The sequence below is a fragment of the Loxodonta africana genome, chromosome 13, assembly GCF_030014295.1.
Source record: "Loxodonta africana isolate mLoxAfr1 chromosome 13, mLoxAfr1.hap2, whole genome shotgun sequence".
In the NCBI taxonomy this organism is placed as follows: Eukaryota; Metazoa; Chordata; class Mammalia; order Proboscidea; family Elephantidae; genus Loxodonta; species Loxodonta africana.
The window spans coordinates 42,218,323-42,242,935 of NC_087354.1; the positions used below are offsets into that span (position 1 = coordinate 42,218,323).

The 24,613-nt window shown below is 51.6% G+C and overlaps 1 protein-coding gene across 5 annotated transcripts in view; it reads right to left on the reverse strand.

The window, feature by feature from the left end:
- The window catches only part of CD276 (CD276 molecule), a 28,302-nt gene extending 7,067 nt beyond the window's left edge, over positions 1 to 21,235 (reverse strand). For 2 of the 5 annotated variants that reach the window (XM_064267284.1, XM_064267283.1), the window contains exons 1-6: positions 21,092 to 21,235; positions 6,744 to 6,876; positions 3,450 to 3,788; positions 2,769 to 3,083; positions 1,861 to 2,199; positions 1,344 to 1,640 (exon numbers count right to left, since the gene is read on the reverse strand). In XM_064267284.1, coding sequence (XP_064123354.1) covers positions 1,344 to 1,640; positions 1,861 to 2,199; positions 2,769 to 3,083; positions 3,450 to 3,788; positions 6,744 to 6,822 — 1,369 coding nt within the window. In that variant the 5' untranslated portion in view covers positions 6,823 to 6,876; positions 21,092 to 21,235. Of the gene's footprint in view, positions 1 to 1,343; positions 1,641 to 1,860; positions 2,200 to 2,768; positions 3,084 to 3,449; positions 3,789 to 6,743; positions 6,877 to 20,403; positions 20,660 to 20,706; positions 20,793 to 20,865; positions 21,019 to 21,091 lie in introns of those variants that run through there. The other 3 variants (XM_010593735.3, XM_010593736.3, XM_010593734.3) reach the window with 3 other exon arrangements.
- Between the last annotated feature and the right edge of the window lie 3,378 nt (positions 21,236 to 24,613).

Sequence of the window (24,613 nt, forward strand, 5' to 3'; positions counted from 1 at the left end):
CTCAGAGCATCGAAAAGCCCATGGAAGTGACTCCCATCCAGACAACAAGGACCCACGGCGTCTCCAGGGAGGGGATGGGTTCAATCTTGGGGAGGGGGTGGGCATTAGCCCCCTCTCCCTGGGGCTGCCTCTGCACACTCCCAGGCACAAGGGATGCCCCCTGAGGTGGGCATTAAAGAAAGGGAAGGGTGCCTAGGGTAGGAACACAGCCTGGCTAGAAGGGAACTCCCAGGATAGAAGGGCTAAGCCATGAACTCCTAGAAGACGAGCGTAAGAAGCACTGGCTCCAGGTGCGTGAGGACCATATAAGGCCCAGGGCACACTCAAAGTGGAGAAGCAAAACAGGAACTAGTCAGTGAGTCCTGAGGTTTGTGCAGAAACTGCGGGCCAGATGATGAGACTTGGATGGGGTAGGAGCGTGAGAAGAAGCCATTGGAAGAGAAAAGAGGAGAATCTGATGGACAGAACCAGCTATTCTAGCCCCAGAGTGTGCAGGGCAGCCCCAGGGAGAGCTCAGCTGGCCCAGCGGGAGGGATTGAGGAGCCAGGCTGAACTAACAAGCCTGGGGAAGGACTGGCTACAGGACTTTCAGGTCCAAACACAGATGAAGACTGCCTCCCTTGGCCCAAATGTGGACCTGAGCCCTCTGCACACTCCCAGGCACAAGGGATGCCCCCTGAGGTGGGCATTAAAGAAAGGGAAGGGTGCCTAGGGTAGGATCCTAGAAACACCTTAAGTGGGAATCGCCAAATGGGGGACCTCCATCTAGCATTTGGCCACATGGGGGCAGCAGAGACAGCTCCAGCTATTCCAGCTGCTGCCAAGGTGGAGCTCACCTCTGCCTGAAGAAGAGGGGACACTGGCCCAGGTTAGGGGTCTGACCGCCTGGAGAAGCCTACCTGTCTCTCAGGGGTTCAGAATCAGACAGTGCCCACCTGCGCAGCAATACCTTCGCATCCCCTGGCGAGGTTCCCGTGAGAAACCAATCCACCACCATTGCCCCAGGCCGCCTGTAGGCTGCCCCAGGACTCCGCCCACCCCTCCAGATTCCAGGCGGGTACTTCGTCCTCTATGTAAGAAGCACAGGTACCACCAAGGAGCTGTTAGAAGGAAAAATATTACACAATTTTCTTATCAGCTCGTTAAAGTCCCTTGACTTCTTGTTGGGGAGAACGTGAAACACCTGAAATGTGTGAAACGGACTTTTAAACAGTCTTTTGAGCAAATAAAAAAACCCAAACCCATTGCCATAGAGTAGATTCAGACCAGCTTATTTAAATTCCAGTGCAAGGACTGATCTTGAAAAAAAGGCATCCTTCCTGGCTGCCTGTCAGCCGCCTCACCTGTGATGGTGACGGAGCCGTGGGCGTCCTGCTGCAGCACAGGGTTGCGCACCAGGCAGCTGTAGGTGCCATTGGCGCTCAGCACCACCCTCAGCACGCTGCGCACATCGAACAGGCCCTGCTCATTGGCCATCTGCGACGTGGTCACGTTGTGGGTCAAGGGCGCGCCCTGCCCATCCTGCCAGAACACCTCGGCCTCAGGGTAGCCCCGGTAGCTGGAGCACGTGATGGTCACCGTGTCTCCAGGCCGCAGGTCCTTGTTGGGCTCCAGGGTCATACTGGGCTTCGAGTAGGGGGCTGAAAGGGGCAGAAGGCAGGGGTCAAGGGATGGCAAGGGATATGGGAGGCATAGTGAAGGACAGGGTCCCTGGGTCTGTGAGTGCAGGGCGTCAGCACTGGGGCTTGGATTTGGGGTCAATGTTAGGCAGTGGGTCAGGGGCCCTGGATATCTGAGGGGTGTAGGATGGGGGGTGAGGGCGGGCCCTCCGTCTCTCCCTCCCTCCCTCCGGGTGCTCACCTGCCACCTGCAGGCTGACCGCAGCACTGCCAAAGTCCCGGATGCTCACGAAGCAGGTAAAGCTGCCCTCATCTGCCACGCGCACGCGCCGCAGCCTCAGGGACGCGTTGCCCTGCGCCAGCAGGTCCGGGAAGAGCGCGGTGCGGTTGGCATAGGCACTGCCCTGGTCGCGGCCCTCAGTGAAGCTGTGCACCAGCTGTTTGGTGTCTGTCAGCTGCCAGATGAGGTTGAGCTGCGCCAGGCTGAAGTCGGGCTCGGGTGAGAAGGAGCAGCGCAGGGTGGTGTCGGTGCCCACCAGGGCCACCACAGGGTCTTCGGGGACCTGGACCTCTACCGCGCCTGGGGGCAGGGACGGAGGGGCGGTGGCGCTCAGGGTTATCACCCCGCCGCCTTCCAGACCTCCTACCCCCATCAGCGCCCCAGGCCCTGCTCCATCTTCCCATTTCCTCCTCAGATGCCAAAGCAGCTTGAGTTTCAGGACTTCCAGACATGGCTTCTCCCTAACCTTCTTGACAAGAATCCAGCAGGTTGGCCTTGGCCTGACAAGGGGGCCAGGCCCGGGGTAGTGTGACCCTTAAGGGCTCCAGGCCTCTGTTAAAGTAACCTCCCCTCCCCGGCAGGGTCTCTACCTCCCCCAAACCTCAATGTTTCTCCATCTATGCCTTCTTTCCAAGGTTTCTGGAACTCTGGGGTCAGGAGAGGTGGAGGGCCAAGAAGGCCTGGGATCATCGCCCCCTCCATACACAAAGGCCCCGCACCGTGTTCATTTCTCCCGTCATTCCTACTACGCATCTCCCTGTTCTGGGAGGCTGAACGTGGGGAACTAGATTCGAACCCCACGGCCCCTGCTGACAGAACCAGAACCACCCTCCCTCAGGTGGATATTTAAGAAAAAAAATCAAGAAAACCTGTGGGGTTCCTGTGGGGCGCGATGGTGACGGAGCCGTGGGCGTCCTGCTGCAGCACGGGGTTGCGCACCAGGCAGCTGTAGGTGCCATTGGCGCTCAGCACCACCCTCAGCACGCTGCGCACATCAAACAGGCCCTGCTCATTGGCCATCTGCGACGTGGTCACGTTGTGGGTCAAGGGCGCGCCCTGCCCATCCTGCCAGAACACCTCGGCCTCAGGGTAGCCCCGGTAGCTGGAGCACGTGATGGTCACCGTGTCTCCAGGCCGCAGGTCCTTGTTGGGCTCCAGGGTCATACTGGGCTTCGAGTAGCGGGCTGAAAGGGGCAGAAGGCAGGGGTCAAGGGTTGACAAGGGGTATGGGAGGCACAGTGAAGGAGAGGGTCCCTGGGTCTGTGAGTGCAGGGCGTCAGCACTGGGGCTTGGATCTGGGGTCAGTGGTGGGCAATGGGTAAGGGGTTGCGGGATATCTGAGGGATATAGGACAGGGGAGGAGCCCCGGTGGCGCAGTGGTTAAGAGCTGGCTGCTAACCAAAAGGTTGGCAGTTTGAGTCCACCAGCCGCTCCTTGGAAACCCTATGGGGCAGTTTCGCTCCGTCCTATAAGGTCTCTGTAAGTCCGCAACAGGTTTGGTTTTGGGTTTTTGTTGGATGAGGAGGCGCTCCCTCCCTCCGCGTGCTCACCTGCCACCTGCAGGCTGACCGCGGCACTGCCAAAGTCCCGGATGCTCACGAAGCAGGTGAAGCTGCCCTCATCTGCCACGCGCACGCGCCGCAGCCTCAGGGACGCGTTGCCCTGCGCCAGCAGGTCCAGGAAGAGGGCCGTGCGGTTGGCATAGGCACTGCCCTGGTCGCGGCCCTCAGTGAAGCTGTGCACCGGCTGTTTGGTGTCTGTCAGCTGCCAGAGGAGGTTGAGCTGCGCCAGGCTGAAGTCGGGCTCGGGTGAGAAGGAGCAGCGCAGAGTGGTGTCGGTCCCCACCAGGGCCACCACAGGGTCTTCGGGGACCTGGACCTTTAGGGCGCCTGGGGGCGGGAACGGAGGGGCGGGGCGATGAGGAGGGGCGGGGACACGTGGGACACCCAGGTTCTCCCCCTCCGACCTCCCCCAGCTAACCCCACGGTCTGTCTACCCCTCCTTTTAGGCCTGAGACCCAAAAGTAAGTGCCAGTGGTCCTCATTCATTCATTCAGTCATTCTTTCAATGAGAATATAGTGATCACCTACTATTTGTCTATGATGAGGTTGCGAAATGCAACAGAGAACAAGACCAAAGTTACACCCCTACAGGCTTTACATTTGAATGGGCAAGAGGCACAAACTAGCACACAGATTTCCATTATTGTGTGGTTAGGGGTATGAAGGAAGAAAAGCTAATAGGTGAGAAAGGAGGGTTGTAGTGTTCCAAAAATCTGGTAGGTATTTTACAGCCCTCTGTGTTGCTTGCAACTTTCCTGTAAATATATGTTATTTTGGAAACCCTGGTGGCATAGTGGTTAAGTGCTATGGCTGCTAACCAAAACGTCGGCAGTTCAAATCCACCAGGCACTCCTTGGAAACCCTATGGGGCAGTTCTACTCTGTCCTATAGGGTTGCTATGAGTCAGAATTGACGGCAATGGGTTTGTTTGTTTTGTTTTATATATTATTTTTATAAGTTGGAAAAAGGGCAGGTTCTAGAAGAGTGCACACCAAAATGTAAATAGTGGTTTTCTCTGTATGAGAGAGGATTACAAGTATTTTTCAAAAAACTTATTCATTGTTTTTTTCCTAAATGAATTTTTTATATATATAAAAAAAGAGAAAGGCCTACTTTAAATATGGCTATCAGGAATACCCTTTCTAAAGAGATGATATTAAGCTGAGATTTAAAGAGAATGAAAAAGAGCTGGACATACAAAGAGCCAGGATAAGTGTGTTCCTGGCAGAGGGAACAGCGGGTGGGAAGGCCCAGAGGCCCTGAGATGTCCAGTGTGGCTAAGCATCTGGATGGGAAGACCTTGTGAGACCAGGGAGGGGGTTTAGGTTTAATTCTGCATGCAATGGGGGTTTTAATCAGGCCTGATCTGGGTTTAAAAAAAAAAAAAAACTGTTGCCCATGAGTCAATTCTGACTCAGAGGGACCCTAGAGGACAGAGTAGAACTGCCCCATAGAGTTTCCAAAGAGCGGCTGGTGGCTTCAAACTGCAGACCTTTTGGTTAGCAGCTGAGCTCTTAACCACTGCACCACTCTTAAAACACACTGTGGCTTCTCTGTGGAGACTGGATTGTAGGAGGGCAAGAGGGAAACCAGGACATGTCCAGAGCTGGAGCCCCCAGAGAAACACCAGCCCTTTCTCGTGTGCATTTACCCTGCAGCCTCCCTACCCAGTCACCTCCACCTCCATTCCACCTCTTCCTTTAGAGCCCTAGGAAGCTTGACAAGGGTCCCTGATAAATTTTCTTTGGGAGAGAGGCACCCTGTATGCTGCCACTGTCATTCTTGGGTCAGAAAAAGTGTGTGCTTTGGACACCAGCAAAGCAGGCACACTCAAGAAGTGTGAAGATCAAACAGTCTTGAAAAAAAGCTAGTTGACTACAGTGCCTGTGAAAGTTTTCTTCCATTTAGAAAAACAGCATTTCTTTTATTATAGTTAGCATTTTTATTACAACTTACATATGGGGTCATAATCTTTGCAGTGCGTGGAGGTCTCTAAAGGTCTGAAGCTGGCCCTGGCTCTCTTGCTGCAACCCCAAGAGCCCCAGGTTAGCTAACGGGAGCAGGGTGGCCTCCTTAGTGGGGACTTAGTGGCCTTTTCTCTTTCCAGAGAAGTCAAAGCAAGCATGGGTAGAGATGTCCAGCATCACCCCTTTGTGGCCACAAGATGGCACCAGAGACTCCGCTTTGTTTTCTCTATGGCCGAAGAAGCCAGTCCCTCCAAGCAGAGATACTGATTCGGTTTTGAAATATGAGGAGGATATTATTATTAAGGTAGCTACCATGATTGAGTGCTAACTATGTGCCAAGCCCTGTGTGGGAAGATTTACATCATTTATTCAACATGGTTATACTGAGGACAGACAGGCAATAAACAAGCAAACATATGCCAGGTGGTGGTAAACGCCAGGAAGAATGAAGTCAGGTCAGGGATAGGGAGGGGTGGAGGACGATGTGCTATTTTACGCAAGGTGGTCACGAAAGCCTCGCTAAGAAGGTGACATTTGTGCAAAGACCTGAACAAAGTAAGTGGTCACGTCATGCAGGTGTCTGGGGGGCAGAAAGTTCCAGGCAGAGGGAACAGTAGGTGCAACGGATCTTAGCAAGGGGCCCACACAGTGTGGTCAAGAAAGAGCATCATCACATTTAGTGCTCCCAATTCTGCAGAGTAGGACGGTATCACGATCGTTGTTGTTGGGTGCCATCAAGGCAGTCCTCTACTTATAGTGATCCCTATGCACAACAGAACAAAATGCTGCCTGGCCCACCCCATGTGCAGTGGCAGATCAGAACAAAATGCTGCCTGGGGCCACCCCATGTGCAGTGGCAGATCGGACCATTGTCATCCACAGGGTTTTCACTGGCTGTTTTTTGGAAGTAGATTGCCAGGCCTTTCTTCCTAGTCTATCTTAGTCTGGAAGCTCCGCTGAAACCTGTTCAGCATCATAGCAACATGCAAGCCTCCACTGATGGACGGGTGGTGGCTGCATATGAGGTGCATTGGCTGGGAATCACATCCCGGTCTCCCACATGGAAGGTGTGAATTCTGCCGCTGAACCACCACAGCCTCACATATCATGATTACCATTTTATAATAGAGGAATCTGAGGCTAAGACAGGTTCAGTATGTTACCTATGGATCCCAGAGGTGGAAACGAGTGTGGACAGGGCACAGGCCTCAGCCCTGCTCCAGAGAGATGGCTTGGCAGGACCCCAGGTGGGAGTGGGAGCCCCCCTTACTCCCTACCATAATTGTTGTCCCTTTCTTCCCCCCGCCCCCTTCACCTGTGAGGCAGAGCCAGAGCACTCCCAGGGCTGTGGCCACACGCACACCCACGCCAGGGCTGCCCTGCTGATGCCGCATCTTCCCGCGTGGCAGCTGACAGCTGGGATCTCCGTGGTGGAAGGCTGCCCCTGCCTGCGAGGAAGAGGAAGTGAGGCTTTTGTCTCAAAAGGTCATCCCCAGGCCCCTCCCACCTCCTCTACCCTGGAACCAGCTGGAGGAAGGCTGCAACTGCCCCTGGGAAGTCCTCCCTCTCTCCCTCCCGGGGCCTCCCACACCCCACAAGGCTCCCTGATGGGAGATCTTTGTGAGAGATGCTGGTAGGAGGGAGTTGAGTTCCTGGAGAGGCTGGATCAGGGAGGTGGGGACGGGGCAGCTGGAATCCACTCTTTCAGCAGGAAGATGTTAGTATACAAATATAAGGAAAAGGAGGCAAGGAGGCAAACAAAGACAAGGCTGGCAAGTTCAAGGCCTGCTCTGGGGGAGGACTATGCACAGATCAACTTGGCTGGAGACAACAGCTAGTAGGGAGAGGAGGAACTGAGGCTGGAGCCAGATTTAGACACGGGCTAAGGAGTGTCAACTTTATCCTGAAGCCAGGTGGGAGCCACTGAAGGTTCTTGAGCAGGGGAATGATATGGTCAGACTTGTCCTCATGAAGATTAATCTGGTATCATCTGCAGGCTAAATGAGAAGGCTAGACAGAAGAGAAAAGGCAGGCTGGGGTAAAAGTGACAGGATTTGGGGACATGGAGAGAAAGAAAGAGACAGCAGTCAAGGTGTCCATCATCTTGAGCCCCAGTGACCAGATGGGGTGTTCCCTGAGACAGGGAACATGGAAGGGTTCAGTGTAGGGTATGCAAAGTTAGCGCATTTGTGCAGAAACTTCCAGGGGAGACTTCTCAGAGGCAGCTGGAGGTATGAGTGTGGGCTCCAGAGAGGGAGGACATTTGCTACTTTAATGCAAGACCGGTCAGAAGTAGGAGAGGCCAGGGCTGGCTGACTCCTCAAGCCTGGTGTCCGGGCTGAGTGAGAGGTGGGTCTTGGCCACTGGTCAGGCCTGAGCCAGGGAGCCTAGCCTTCCCAATCCTGGCCGCCCCCCACCAAGGGGGCCGCCCCCAAGGTATCTGACTCCGGCAGGCAGCACACACTTTTCCTGTGTCCCACACAGGGAAAATCACTCATGCCACATCCTGATCAAGCCACATGACCGGTGCTGTTCAGCCAGAATACACATGATGTCACATCCTCATGACCACCCTGGGAGGTGGGCCAGGCAACTCCATCCCATTTTGTAGAAGAAAAAAATGACAACCCAGATAAGTGACGCGATTTCATTCAAGTCTTGTAATTTGCCAGTTAGCAGAGCCGATAGGAGTTCAGGTCCTCGACCCCCTACACCTTTCTGCCCTTCCACAGAGCAAACCAGATCAGTAACCGTTAGCATCAATTCCAGTCACCGGCACCCAACCTCAGCCCCTCCAATCCCAACCAACCACCACTCCCTCCCCGCCACACACACCCAGCAGCTGGGCTGTGGGGCTCCCTGTCTCTAGCCAAGCCGACTGCATCCTGCCTGGCACTCCCCCCTCTCCCCCAGCTGTCCGCTGTGGGGAAGCCCTCAGCAGCCACTTCCTTCCCAGATGATTCCGCCGGCTTTAAAATCCAGCAGCCTCAAAGCCTTGCCACCTGCTGAGTCAGCGGCCTTCCCACTCCATTCATAAAAGCACCCTTGGTGGGCACCACATCCTGCCCTATGAGGGCCACCAGGGCCCACAAGAAAACCTAGCCCCTAGGGAGCTGCTTGCCGTGCCTGCCAGCCACCACAGAAAGGACTAAGGATTAAGGGGCTCCCGGATTCCAAGTCTTCCTTCTTGTCTTTCACCCCCAGGCAGAACCAAAGCCTGTCTGTCCTTCCTGGGCCACCTCCCTCACCCTCCCCACTACCGCTCAAGCCCGCTGTCTCCCACCCTGACCCTCCGGGAGCCTACTCACTGGCCCTGCTATCTCCACACTTTCCCTGCCAATGCTTCTCCAAGGTGCCTTCTCTTAGGACCTAAGACAGAAATCTGCTTGCATGCTTCGCCTGCTCAAAAACATCCCATGGCTCCCCATTCACTACAGGAGTAAACTCACATTCCCCTGCCTGGCACTCAAGACCTTTCTAGTGACTGACTTTTCCATACATGAAGCTAATTCCTGCCACTGGGTTTTGCCCTCCAGGGCTTCCTGGGAATTCTTGCCTGCCACCTCTGTGAATGTGGGGGGATCAGGGAACACCTCTCTCCTGAGCAGACCGACCAGGTCTCCCCAAGGGCCTAGCTATCCTTCCCTCCAGAGAATGAATGAGGGCGTTCCCAAGGGTGGGCATTGGGCTTGCTCTCCTGCTGATTCCTCTCCTAGATTCTGGGCCCAGGAAGCCCACCCTTGTGGCCCACCCTATAGAGAAACCTGACACAGCAACAAGAGACTCCTAACCCAACAGCTGAGTGCCAGGAGCTGGAAGCAGGAAAGAGAAACATATCTCAGAGACCAGGAGCTGCTCAGAGCGCAGGAGGCAGCCAGAGAAAAGAATCACTGCCCATCTGGACAGACGGGCGGCCTGGTACACAGAGCCACATGGAGACACATGACCTCGTGCTGCATACACGCCACCCCAGCCCACCTTTCCCACAGAGGGGAATTCTCATCCCCAGGGGGCCCTGCCCTGGGCTAAGCATGTGCCACTCCTCCCATTGAGCCACCAGCCAGCCCTCCTTGTCCTCTCCTCTCCCCCAGTCCCAGCCCCACGTGGGAACCCCAGAAGCCCTGCCAGGAAAGACCACAGAGTGCCTTGGGCTTTGAAAGAGAAGCAGAAGGTAGGAGTCCAGGCCACCCTCAGCCTGAGGTGCAGCAGGTGCCTCTAATCCCAGCAGAGGTGGAGCCGAAGGGAAGCTTGCGAGAGATGACCCAAGACATGCCCCCACGGAACCCAAACCAAAAAACAAGGGCTAGACTGGGCTCTGGACCCAGGCCCGGGGATGCCCAAGAGGGACTCCTTTCCTCCACCATGACCACCAGCATCCTCCTCATGCCAACTTCCTCCCAACCCCTGCAGGGGCTGCTTAGGTACCACTTCCCACAACGTAGACAAGAAAGGGCAGAGAGATATAGAGCCCCAAAAACATGAGTTAAGCCCCTGGATCCAGCTATACCTGAAGAAAGCTGCACACCTGGACTGCCCAGATACTTAAGCCAATCATTTTTTCCTTATGCTAGTTTCAGCTAGTGAAACCCGTGAGAGCTGGAACTCGATGGGACTGCCTTGTTTTTCCGTGTCTCGCAAGTTTTCCGCCTTTAACGGGGGGCACGCTTACCCTTTTTCTCTCTGCCTTTAACAGAGTGCAGGCTTACCGTTTTTCTATCACTTTCTATCAGTGGAAAATATTTTAGTTTTCCTTCTCTGACAGGTTTCTGCCTTACACGGGTTCCAGCTTTCACAGGTTTTACTGTATTACCTGCAGCTGAAAGAGTTCTCAAATATGCATTCATTCATGTGTTCAGTAGGTCATTTAACTCTTGCCTTGAGGCAGGCACTGGGGACAGAGAGATGAATAAGCTGTGTGTCTGTCCTCAAGAAGCATGCATTGCACCAGAGAAGATGGACATGCACACAAATCACTGCAGCTCAGTACTGTATACTATACGAGATACAGTGAGGGCTACCTGAGGCTCCTCAGAGACAAGGTAACCCAGAGCTGAGTCCTGAAAAATGATGAGCAGACCCCAAGGTGGATAGGCTGGGAAAGGTGGTGCCCTTCCCAGCCCCAAGAGACCTGTCCTTTTGGCATTGCCTGTCTGCCTCTCAGCCAGATCACCTTGAAATGGTAGAAAGTAAGCCCAGAGTTTGGGGTTCCAGTCCCAGCTCTGATACTTTGCTGTGCGATCTTAAGCAGATGACTGTGACTTCCCTTCTCCGAGGTCAATGTTTCCATCTATAAAAGAAGAGCTTTGCTGGACACTCGCTGAACTTCATCAGTACCTTAAGCCTTCATGTACTACATCCTTAAGGTTTAGCCAATTAGCTGCCATGAGGTGACAGTGAAAGGTACAAAGTGACTGTGGCATCAACCACTAGTTTTCCCTTACACTCATTCTCCCCTTCTTCTGTAGTATTTTTAGATAGTCTCATGGTCACTCAGCTAAAGACTACAGATCCCAGCCTCCCTTGCAGCTGGATGTGAACATTTTCTGGCTAAGAGGATATGAGAGGAACCGATGTGTACAACTTCTGGGTCATGCCTTAAAGAGAGGGAGCAATCCTCTCCTTCCCCCTTCCCACAGGCTGGAACACAGATGTGGTGAGCCATGGGGACCATGCTGTCAAAGGTAATACCCTGGGGATTGCAGAGCAGCAAGATAGAAGGACCCTGAAGACTCACCATCTTAACGAACTAATATAGGGAGCCATTCCTCCTAACATTAAAAGAATAAAATATGTAGAAATAATTTTAACCAGGAAGGCAAAAGGCTTGTACACTGAAACCTATAAAATATTGCTGAAAGAAATTAAAGAGGACCTAAATGCATGGAAAGATACCTCATGTACATGGATTGGAAGATTTAATATTAAGATACCAATACTACTCAAAGCAATCTACAGATTCAATGCAATCCCTATAAAAATTCCAGCAGCCTGTTTTTTTTTTTTTTTTGCAGAAATTCCATCTGAATTTCCTCAAATTCAGATGGAATTGCAAGAGACCCCAAATAGCCAAAACAATCTTGAAAAAGAAGTACAAAGTAGGAGAATCCACACTTCCTGAATTCAAAATGTACTATAAAGCTACAGTATAAGGATACATAGATTTGTACTGGTTTAAGGATAGACATATAGACCAATGGAATAGGATTGAGAATCCAGAAATAAACCCATATACCTACAGACAAATGATTTTTGACAAAGATGCCAAGTTCATACAATGGGGAAAGAATAGTCTCTTCAACAAATAGTACTGGGACAGTTGTATCCTCACATGCAAAAGAATGAAGTTGGACCTCACTTCATACATAAAAATTAACTCGAAATGAATGAATGACCTAAATATAAGAACTAAAACCCACAAAAATCTTAGAAGAAAACATAGAGGTTTGAGATCTCGTTTTTGACAATGGATTTTTAGATATAGCACCAAAATCATGAGCAATAAAAGACAAAATAGATAAACTGGGCTTTATCAAAATTAAAAACTTTGGGGCATCAAAGGACTTCATCGAAAAAGTGAAGAGATGAGACCAGAAGAACTAGATGGCGCCCAGCTACCAGGTGAAGGGAAGGACAACACAAATACAGGGGAAGTCAGCACCACTGGACTAAACCAAAAGCTAACGAAGTTCCCTAAACACAACCAAACACTGCAAGGGACAGAGTAGCAGGGACGGGGGTCTGGGGACCCTGGTTTCTAAGAAGACCCCTGTTATTGACCACACCCAGTTTATTTTCCTCATGGCATACTGGAAGCTCCTTGATCAAGAACCATGTCTGCTTCATCTGCCACTGCACCCCTAGTGTCAGCAAGAAATGGGGCTCAATGCATTGCTTGATGAATGAATGAATGAATGCAGGTTTATGTGCATGTGTGTGCTGCTAGATAGAGAGGTGGATGGCTGGATGTTTCTAAGCTGGAAAAGAGTCAGTCTGGAAACCTGACAGCGAACCCAGCCCTGGGTTGGGAATGAGAATAGGAGTCTACTTCTGCTTTCTTGATATACTTCTCTAGTTTTGACAATGAGCGTGTCTTTCTCTGGCAACTAACACAAGAAGAAAGCAAAACAGCAACATCAAAGAGATGATGTGGGTTTTAGCCCTGGCTCCAGCGCTAACTTGCTAGGCTCCGCAGAGCAGACCCGTTGTCCTCTGGGTCTTCGTCTCGTCAGTTATCAAAGGAGGGGCCTGTCCACCACTCTGTGCTATAATCATGACCATATAGTCACCAGAGGCTTCATGGAACAAGTGACTTTGGAGTCAGAGAGGCAAGTTCAAAGCTAGATTCTACTACCTCCTAGTCATGTGACTTTGGGGAAATACTCTCTCTCAGCCTCAGTTTTCTCATTTGAAAAGTGGGAATTATAAGACCTATCTTTATAGGAAAGGAGGCCTGGTGGTATGGTGGTTAAGCACTCAGCTGCTAATGGAAAGGCCAGCAGTTCAAGCCCACCAGCTGCTCTGCAGGAGAAAGATGTGGCAGTCAGCTTCTGTAAAGATTACAGCCTTGGAAACTGTATGGGGCAGTTCTACTCTGTCCTATAGGGTCGCTATGAGTCAGAATCAACTCGATGGCAACGGGGCTTTTTTTTGATCCTTATACGATGATTATAAGACTCAACTGCTTTATCTATATCTAAATGGGTTTTTTTTTTTTTTCAGTAGTATTTATTAGGTCAGTTTAGATATATTTACTCTGTTGAGTCTTATAATCATCCCATAAGGGTCAAAAAAAACCCACTGCCATCGAGTTGATTCTGACTCATAAATGACCCTGTAGGACAGAGTAGAACTGCGCCTTAGCATATCCGAGATGCAGCTGGTAGATTCAAATGCCCAGCCTCTCGGTTAGCAGCTGTCTTAGTCATCTAGTGCTGCTATAACAGAAATACCACAAGTGGATGGCTTTAACAAAGAGCAGTTTATTCTGTCACAGTCCAGTAGCCTAGAAGTCTGAATTCAGGGCACTGGCTCCAGGGGAAGACTTTCTCTCTGTCAGCTTTGGAGGAAAGTCCTTGTCATCAGTCTTCCCTTGGTCTAGGAGCATCTTAGAGCAGGAACCACAGGTTCAAAGGACGTGCTCTGCTCCCGGCACTGCTTTCTTGGTGATCTGAGGTCTCCATGTCTGTCTGCTTGCTTTTCTCTTTTATATCTTAAAAGAGATTGACTTAAGACACTATCTAATCTTGTAGATCTCATCAATATAACTGCCACTAATCCATCTCATTACATCATAGTGGCATGATTTACAACACATAGGAAATCATATCAGACGACAAAATGATAGACAATCATACAATACTGGGAGTCATGACCTAGCCAAGTTGGCAGATGTTTTGGGGGACACAATTCAATCCATGACAGCAGCCTAGCTTTAGCCACTGAACCACCAGAGCTCCAAAGAGTACTGCTATGGGCTCTATAAAGGGGCAAGGCCTGGGGAGAGCAGAGGAGGGTCTCCAGGGTTCCCTGGGAATGGTCTCACTCTTGTCCTTTCCTTTTCCTGGTAATCTGAGTCAGTGTGTGCCTTTTGTTTTCAAGTCTGTTTGTCCACTGGCCACCACTCCCCAGCCCCGTGATCCCACCCAAGAGAAGAAATCAATTCTTCCTCTCAGAGTGATTTCTGTGTGAGTCAGGACAGCAGTGTGTCATTGGGGCCAGCCCGGCAGAGCGGGCCAAGGTCTTTTTAGTGTCCTCCACTTGCTTCCCCTGTGGCTTTAGGAACAAGGAAGAGAGGACAACAGGACAGAGCTGAGCTCAGGCCTTCGCGTGCCCACTGTCCCCACCACATCCCCATTCTCCACATTGAGGTCAAGGCTTCAGAACCTGGAAAAGGCAAAACCATGGGGAAATCCACAGAGCCGTCTCAGTGGGTCTGAGAACATGGTGAAACTTTGGATGCAGTAGCTGGCCTGCTTTTCACATCCCCTCTGGCTGGTGGACTACCCCAAACTGAGTGTGCATCTTCTAAGCACCCAGCAGCCATTTGACAGGGCAGCTGACACTATCTTGGAACTAGAGGTGCGTGCAGATCTGTACCCGTGGATGCACACATGTGTGTGTACAAACACACACACCACACACAGCAATGGAAGCACAGAGCCCTGAAAAGAGGGAAAGCCCCACTGAGCTCAGAGGAGATCCACCCAGACAGGGTCAGGAAGGAGGAGAGTGGAGAGAGGAAGGGTTGAAAGAGCAGGAGACTAAGGCAGAGGGAGGGTCCTGGGGTCAAGCACCGGCAGGCCTGCGGCACACACACCTGCATTCACTCAACATCTGCCAAGTCCTGCTAGGTGCCCACCTAAATAAGCCTGGAGATCACACTCTCCCACTGCCCACTCCCCCGGAAGCCTTTCTCAGGAATGCAGTCGGCTCCACCGGCCCTTGGAGTTGGAAGGCCACTTGGAGTTCACCAGGTCCAGTTCCCATCTCCATGCCAATTGCACAGATGGGAATTTGAGCCCAGAGGGGAAGGCAGGCTGCCCAAGGGCCCATGCTCAATCACCTTCAGAGGTGACTCAGGCAGTTTGCGAATGCCCCTGGGCTGGACTCCTCACCAGTCAAATGGAATCCTCAGGCCACCTTGTTGGCATGCCTGACTAAGAGTAAATGACTCGACTTCTTTGAGACTCAATCCCACATCTCTAACACGAGGATAGCCGTCCCTCCGCCACAGGGTTACTGTGAGAATAAGGCCTCCTGGGACCTTCTGCATTGGAACCTCCCCCGTCGCTTCCCCCAGCCAAGACCTCCTTTGTTGGACTGTGCATCTAGGTCTCTGGGACCATTACTCTTTCTACGTCCTCCTTCCTACCTACACACCATCTCCACAAACCACCCCCATCTCCATCCCAGCTCCAAGCAGCAAACACAGGACTCCATTTCCGGGTCTGGCCCATTCCTAGTGGTCCTCTCCCCTTCCTCCCTCCCAGAAGCCAGGCCCCAGCACCAAGCATTGTGGGCTCCAGCTCCTACTGTCCCTATTGTGGCCACATCCCTCAGTACAGGGGAGGCCCTGTTTCTAGAAGCTAGGTTCACTTGACGGGTGACCTGGGACCCCTGTCTCCCATACATAGTATCTCTCCCTGCTCTATGGTTCTCCAACCAAAAGTGCTTCTCATTCTCCACTCCCAGAGGGTTTCCTTCCAGCACACTCTCTCTAAGCAAGTGGAAGACCACATGCCCAAGGCATTAAGGGTGTGGAGGAGGCATCGATTCACTGGACTGCAAAGAGATTGAGAGGGAGAATGGGGACAGCTAGCTGAGAGCTCTAAGCAGAAGTGGAGGGCGTGGGAGGAACTGCTGGAGGCACCAGTGTGGCAAGAACGCTCAGCAATTGCCCCAACTGGGCTGCAAGTCTCTGGATCACCCCGGTCAGGCCTGCCCTCTCGGAGGCCCACAGATGAGTCCTCTCTACCTCCCTAGGAGGACCCTTGGATCATCTCACCAGGCTCCAAAATGAGGGGTGAAGACTGTGCCTAACTCCAGAGCTACAGAAAGAGCCAGCCCTGGAGACGGACAGCCCTGGGCTTGCATCCCAGCTCTACTGCTTGCCAGCTGTGTACCATTGGGCTTATTGCTTGCCCTTTCTGGGCCTCAGCTGGAGTCCTTGGGTGGTGCAAACAGTTAAAGCATTCGGCTGCTAACCGAAAGGTTGGAGGTTCAAATCCACCTAGAAGTGCCTGGAAGAAAAGCCTGGCAATCTACTTCCAAAAAATCAGCCCGTGAAAACCCAACAGAGCACAGTCCTGCCCTGACACACATGGGGTTGCCATGAGTCGGAATCAACTCGAAGGCAACTGTTCATTACTCCTTTTTTTTTTTTTTTTTACAATGATGCTAGCGATACCCTACCTTATAGGACTGCTATGATGCTTAAATGAGATGTTAAGCACCCAGCACAACCCCGCTCCCAATACCTGAAAACCCAATGCCTGCCTCTGGAACCTCACACCCCAGAGGCAGCAGGACTAGGTTGGGGTGGGGGTGGGGGAGGGCTGTATAACAGCACATGTGCCCATCTCCCAGATGTACTCTAGTTCTGAGTTAACAAGAAAAAAATCCATAACCCATCGAGTCGATTCCAACTCATAGCAACCCTATAGGACGAGGTAGAACTGCCCCATGGGATTTCCTAGGCTGTAAATCTTTACAGAAGCCGACTGCCGTATCTTTCTCCTCTGGAGTGGCTGATGGGTTTGAACCGCTGACCTTTCCATTAGCAGCTGAGCACTTAACGACTGCGGCACCAGGGCTCCTTAACGACAGCAACAGCATCATGGTAATTCTATGTTTAACTTAGCTGGTGGCCCTCCCTGCCACTCCCACCCTGGGAATGTGGGAAAAGGACAGCAATGAAAGCCTCTGCCCACTCAGAGGCCAAGCTCATGGGCAGTGACATCATTCTCCCTGCCCTTCTTCCTCTCCCTTGACCCCATGACTCAGGTCCATGGCTCAGCAGCCCCCGTGTGACTGTAATCAAAGAGGCTGCTTTGACTTAGGCCATTCTTCTGCACACATCCCAAAGCCCTTATGTTCAACCAAGAACTAGCCAGCAACAGGCCAGACACTTGTTTTACGACACTTCCCAGGTGTCTCTTTGGGCACTGGGAAATCCCAGCTCATGTTTCTCTGATCACGCAACTACTCTGACCTGGAACAGTATTGCCCAACTCAGCGTCAAAGCAAAATCCCACTGCAAAGAATGAAGATGGACGTCTCCAGAGAAGGCCAGAGTTTAAGGATGCGGAATTCCCACAGAAAAGTTCAGAAAGCCACCTCACCAGAGTAAGGGCACAGCCTCCCTAGAGGGCTACTTCGAAGGAACAACACAAAAGTGTCCCAACCTAGCTGCCGGCATCTGAGCATCTCAGATATTCAGCTAGTCTGCTTCTATGGCGTACCCGGGCAGAGTTGTAAGAGGGCCAGGGGCAGGAAGGAAAACCCGGCCCTCAAATCCCCACACCTTTTCATCCTTAGGTTTGCATGACTTCTCACCTCTAACAAGCTGGATGGGCTGATTTCTGCAGCCCAGGAGTCTAAAGGCAGCACATAAGAAAGCTTATTGGAGACAGGCAAGAGAATCACAAGTGATGTCCTTTTTATTTTGGCCATCAAGTCAATTTGGAATCATTGCAACCCCATGTGTGTCAGAATAGAACTATACTCCATAGGGTTTTCAATGGCTGATTTTTAGAGGTAGATTGTCAGGCTTTTCTTCCAAGGCACCTCTGGGTGCACTCTAACCTCCAACCTTTTGTTTAGCAGCCAAGTACATTAACTGTTTGTACCACCCAGGGACACCAATGTCATTAAGGAGACAGAAGAACTCCAAAGATCAGTCATGGGACAGTACAAGCATTGCTGAGGCTGCTTAGTGCAGGGACAAAACCTTACTCTCTCAAAAGTCCCCATGCAGTCCACTGCCATCGAGTCGATTTCAACTCAAAGCGACAGCATAGGGTTTCCAAGGCTGTAAATTTCTATAGAAGCAGACTGTCACATCTTTCTCTCACAGAGTCACTGGTGGTTTTGAACTGCCAACCTTTCAGTTAGCAGTCGATTGTTTGCCATATGACCCTTTCTTGCAAAAACTGATGTTCACAATGTGGATTCAAAAAGTCAGGGAGAAAAATTTCATTGACATCAGGACATTCAATTTAAGCAGAGTGGATGTACTTAATATTGGGGAGAAAGGTTTCCATGCTCAACAGTTAACATAAAAAGTGTTAGCACTAGCACTGTTTACAACAGCAAAAAGATGGAAGCAACCAAGGTGCCCATCAACGGATGAATGGATAAATAAATTACGGTATATTCACACAATGGAATACCACGCATCAATAAAGAACAGTGAGGAATCTGTGAAACATTTCATAACATGGAGGAACCTGGAAGGCATTACGCTGAGTGAAATTAGTCAGTTACAAAAGGACAAATATAGTTTAAGACCACTATTATAAGAACTCGAGAAGTAGTTTAAAGAGAGAAGAAAATATTTTTTGATGGTTATGAGGGGGGAAGGGAGGGAGGGAGGGAGAGGGATATTCACTAATTAGATGGTAGATAAGAACTACTTTAGGTGAAGGGAAAGACAACACACAATACATGCAAGGTCACCACAACTGGACTAAACCAAAAGCAAAGAAGTTTCCTGAATAAACTGAATGCTTCGAAGGCCAGCATAGCGGCAGCAGGGGTTTGGGGACCATGGTTTAAGGGGACATCTAAGCCAATTGGCACAATAAAATCTGTTAAGAAATCATTCTGCACCCACTTTGAAGAGCGGCGTCTGGGGTCTTAAACACTAGCAAGTGGCCATCTAAGATGCATCAATTGGTCTCAATCCACCTGGACCAAGGGAGAATGAAGAACACCAAGGACACAAGGTAATTACGAGCCCAAGAGACAAAAATGGCCACATAACCAGAGACTACATCAGCCTGAGACCAGAAGAACTAGATGGTGCCTGGCTACAACCGATGACTCCCCTGACACGGAACACAACAGAGAACCCCTGAGGGATCAGGAGACCAGTGGGATAAAAAAAAATGCAGACCCCAAATTCTCATAAAAAGACCAGACTTAATGGTCTGACTGAGACTAGAAGGACCCCAGTGGTCATGGCCCCCAGACCTTCTGTTAGCCCAGGACAGGAACCATTACCAAAAACAACTCTTCAGACAGGGATTGGACTGGACAGTGGGATAGAAAAAGATGCTGGTGAAGAGTGAGCTTCTCGGATCGAGTAGACACATAAGAATATGTGGGCAGCTCCTGTCTGTAGAGATGAGAGGGCAGAGGGGGTCAGAAGCTGGTGGAATGGACACAAAAAGAGAGAGTGGAGAGAAGGAGTGTGCTGTCCCATTAGAGGGAGAGCAATTAGGAGTATACAGCAAGGTGTATATAAATTTTTGTATGAGAGACTGACTTGATTTGTATACTTTTCCTTAAAGCACAATAAAAATTAAAAAATATATATGTTGTGAAAAAAAAAAGTGTTAGCACTTAAGCTGGGGAATTCCAGATATCAGGAAAATGTTCACCCAAAACACTCTCCTTCCTAAAGCAAGCTGGAAATATGAGCCACCATTTCATAGCCCACAGCCTCACAGCCCTCCACCCCTCCCTGGCACTCAGATCAGCCCAACCCAGCCTGACATGTTTAGACTTCAATTTCAAGTTCAGACTTCAATTTCCCTGGCCTCCAAATGTGCCCCACCTATTTGCAGGCCCCCACACTACAAGGAGGAGGGCACTGCATCAGATTTCCTAGGGAATTCTGGGCGGCCAGAGGGACTTAGAGAGAGGCTGAAGGAAGTAAGGAACTCTCTTGAAAACAAAAACTTTATTGCTTTCTAATAGTGAAACTCACTGCTAGAGACAGGCTTAGAAGATAAGGACCTGGGGGCCTTCAATTTAATGAAGAAATAAGATTTCTTTACATTTATGCACACCCAATGTGAGGGTAAATAGCTTTTCTCTGTTAGGTCAAACAACAACTCCCTCCCTTCTCCCCCCCCTCCCCCCATCTTCTTTGCTTTGCCATTTGCTTGACCTTCCCCTTCAAGGATAGACAAATCCCATATCTGAGTCATCCATCACACATTTCTCATTAGGGCAAGTTTTTGGTAGAAATAAATCTCCTTTTCTGGCAGGTCAGTGGCATCAGCTCAACAGCAGTGGCTGAGGGCCCTGGGCCGCTGGGATCCAGTCTCCTCCCCTCTAGTACGACCCACCTTACCTTCCTTACTAGAGTAGTCCTACCTTCTCCCTCTTCAGGGCTCCCCATCTCCTCCCCACACTACCTCATCCACCATTCTCCCTGAGACTTCCCAAGCCAAAACTGTCCCATCCCTGCTTCCTCCACACCCCCTGATCTTCCTCAGCCTCTACCTGCCCCCTCAACACCTACTCACCCCCTCCTCTCCAGCCAGCTGTCCGTATCCGTCCTTCTCAGAGTCGGTCCCTTCCGTGCCCACTTCTGCCTGTGGAAGCCCCTCAATTGTCCCCGCCAGGGCCAAGCTGAGTGAGCCCTCGCCCCCAATGGCCAGTGGTCTGTTAACCTCTGCTGTTTCCCTCTGCAGGGCCCTGGAGGCTCTGTTTCCCTCCTGGCCCCAGGCAGCGGCTTCGTGAAGCTTTTCAGAATCATCAGAGACACGGTGACAGATCTGTCTCAGTCCCTCCCCACACCCGGGGCCTCGGTAATTCCAGTTACCCACCCAGCCTCCTCCAGCTGCTTCCCCGGTGCCGGCAGGTCCGACGGCGCCCCAGTCCCCTCTCTTCTGGGGGGCAGGGAGGCATGGTTGGGCGGGGTAGAATCCGGGTTGCCCCGGCTCCCTCTGGGCCCTAAAGCCAGAAATTCGGCCCCGGGGGCTCACCGTGCTCGCGTGCAGAGGCCAGCCCCGGCCCAGGGAAGAGGGCTGGGGTGTGGGTGCCCGTGCGAGAGAGGGGGCGCATCGCGCCCGGCCACAACAACCCAGCAGCAGAAGCGCCGCCCGGCCTGCCTGGGCCCCTCAGCCCGCGCCTCCGTGGCCCCCGGCCGGGCGAGGCCGCAGACAAAGGCGGTCTCCACCCCGCCGCCGGCCGCGCCACGCAAGCACTCACCGCGCGGCGCCGACTCCCGGGACTCGGGGACGCGGCGGAGCGCAGCGAGTCGCCACTGCCGCCGCAAGGCCAGACCTGAATGGGGGCCCGGGGCGGCCCGGGAGTCCGAGGGGCGGAGCGGCTGGAGGAAGCCGCGGGCCCGGAAAGACCGCCGGGCTGCGCCCCAGAAGCCGGATTGGCCCCGCAGCGGAGGTTTGGGGCAAAGGCCTAAACCCGCCCGCTGGGCAGGGCACTGGGCCTGAACCCCGCCCCCGGCCCCAGTCCAGACCCACGCTGGGAAGACCGGGTGCTCTGGGAAGCGGGACGCTGGTCTAATAACTGCCCACCCCCCACCCACTCCCATACTTCCAAGATCCGAACTTTATTTTCTGCCAGAAGGGACGAGTGACTGGTCATTGATCCCACCCGCCACCACCCAGGCTGCTGGCGGCAGGGCCAGGGCTCCAATCGGCTCTCTGATCCCAGTTCTGTGTTCTCCCTTCACCGCGACCTGGAAAGGGTTAACCCTACTGGGAGAAATTGGGCGCTACAGGGAGCTCTCTATAAATACAGTGTCGTGGGCGCGTGAGCCAACCGCAGGGCAATTTCCAGTGTGCCGGCTTTCCTCTTTTCCTTCCACCCACCGCCACCCGGCTAACCCTGCCCCCAGCCCATGCCAAGCTGCCGCCAGACTGAGCTCCAAAAGAAGGGGCAGGCCTGACATCCTGTGACCTTGGGTTCTGTCCTTAGAGGGCCCAGCTGCAGCCTGGAGGAGATGGGGGCCGCCTGGCCATTGCCTCCTGCAGGATAGGACCCACGGGGTCCCAGCCCCCTGTCCTTGGACCTGTTCTTCATCATACGGACAGCAACAGCAAGCGTGTAAGGAGGCTTCTGTGGGCCAGGGTCTAGGCTAGGAGCTTTCCATGCTGGGCCTGTTTAGATCCTCACAACAGCCCTCAGGGGTAGGTAAGGTCCCTGTCTTACAGAAGGGAAAACAGAGGCTCAAAGGGGTGAATGGACTCCACACTTGTAGTCCTGCCAGACCCACAACCTAGTGACAGCCGCAGTAAGAGAGGGGACCTAGAAAATATGGATGAATGCATGTGTGTCTCTCTGCATCGGTACATATAATAATAGGTGATAGGTTTTTTTTAGTATTTATTATTTCCTTTGTGTTGGCCACATTTTATCTCATTTCATCTTTACAGCTCAGTGAGGTGAATGCCATTATCGTCCTCATTTTTACAGATAAGGAAATTAAGGTGCAAAGAGATAAGTTACTTACTTTAGGACACCCAGCTATTAAGTGGAAGAACCAGGATTTTCCCCCCTTGAATTTAAGTCCTGGGCTCAAGCTTAACTGTTGTGTGTGTGGTATATGAGTGGGAGAATACGTGGGTGTGTGTATTTGTAAACACGTGAGCAGTTCTCTGAATCTGAGTCTGTGTGTGCATGTGTCTCTAAATGTGCATTTGACAGCTGCTGTGTCTGTATGAGAGGCCCTGGTGAGGAGTCTTGATGCAGCAGTGATTAAGTGCTCCTCTGCTAAGCAAATGTTGGAGGTTCAAATCCACCAGCTGCTGCACGGGAGAGAGATGTGGCAGTCTGCTCCTGTAAAGATTTCAGCCTTGGAAACCCCATGGGGCAATTCTACTCTGGGTTTTTTTTTTGTCTATAGGGTCGCTATGAGTCAGAATTGAGTAGATGGCAATGGGTTTTTTGATGTCGTTGATTTTTTTTTTTTTTTTTTTTTTGCTGTCTATATGATTGCACCTAGGGATAGGGACAGAGGGTGGAGGGTTAAGGGTCACCCTCTGGCCCAGAGTCTCTGGAGGTCATCAGCCTCCCCTCCAATCCACACCACTTCCCCCTGCCCTGTCAGGCTCTGCCCAGCCTGGGCCTGGCCTCACAGGTCTCAGGAAAAGTGGCCCGGCAACTTGAGAGAAACCTCCCAGGGAGAGGTGTCCCCAGGCTGAGGAAGCCAGGAGTCATACAGTAGGATCTTGGCAATGGCATTTGAACCAATCTAGAGGAAGCTCAACTTCCTGTCCTTCCTTTCACCAAGTAGCAGCCCTGTGCTTTGTGCCCTGTGGTGTGACAAAAGTGTAGCCCTAGAAGACTTACAGACTGGCTGGCAAGACACGACTCCGCTGTGATGAACAGAGAAGGAACAGTGCAGAGTGGTTTACGGTGGGGGACACTTTTATCATAATTGTCCAAAGAGGTCAGGTCAGGAAGGAAGGAAATGGGTATTGGCTCCCATTCTTGGGAGCAGTGGCTTGAGAGGCCCTGATCCACCTGGAAGGGGAAATAGCTTGGACACGGCATACATAGCATGGCTTCAGGACTCGGTTCAGCTGAGACTCAGACACTTGGCCCCAAACAAAGACAGCTAGTGTAACCATCCCAACACACAGGTGTCTCCTTAGTTCAGAGGATGTTTTTCTGGTTGTCCCTAGGACCTCATGAAAAGAGGAGGGGATTCTCAGAGGTCGCCACCCCAAGCAGAGGAACTCAGGATGGAGGGCTGTCTACATGGGTTCTTTCTGGGCCAACCCAGGAGAAAGTGATGGCTTCAAGCAATCTATTTTCAGTTATGCCTTAAGTTCCCCAAGGGGGTCACAAGCCAATCCCAAAACACCTAGACTGGGGCAAGTCTTCCTCTCTTTTTTCTACCTACCCATCTACCTACCCACTACACCAAAAAGAATTGATCGATGTTCAACCATTTCAGGAAGTAGCATATGATCAAGAACCAATGGTACTAAAGGAAAAAGCCCAAGCTGCACTGAAGACATTGGTGAAAAACAAGGGTCCAGGAATTGATGGAATATCAATTGAGATGTTTCAACAAAAAGATGCAGCGCTGGAAGTGCTCACTCACCTATGCCAAGAAATTTGGAAGATGGCTACCTGGCCAAGCGACTGGAAGAGATCCATATTTATGTCTATTCCAAAGAAAGGTGATCCAACTGAATGCAGAAATTATCAAACAATATCATTAATATCACACGCAAATAAAATTTTACCAAAGATCATTCAAAACGAGTTCCAACAGCACATCAAAAGGGAACTGCCAGATATTCAAGCCAGATTCAGAAGAGGACATGGAATGAGGGATATCATTGCTGATGTCAGATGGATAATGGCTGAAAGCAGAGAACGCTAGAAAGATGTTTACCTGTATTTTTATTGACTACGCAAAGGCATTCAACTGTGTGGATCATAGCAAATTATGGATAACATTGTGAAGAATGGGAATTCTACTTGTAGAAAGACCAGACTTAATGGTCCGACTGAGACTAGAAGGACCCCAGAGGTCATGGTCCCCAGAACTTCTGTTAGCCCAAGACAGGAACCATGCCCAAAGCCAACTCTTCAGACAGGGATTGGACTGGACTATGGAATAGAAAAGGATACTGGTGAAGAGTGAGCTCCTTGGATCAAGTAGACACATGAGACTATGTGGGCAGCTCCTGTCTGGAGAAGAGATGAGAGGGCAGAGGGGGCAGAAGCTGGCCAAATGGACGTGAAAAAAGAGAG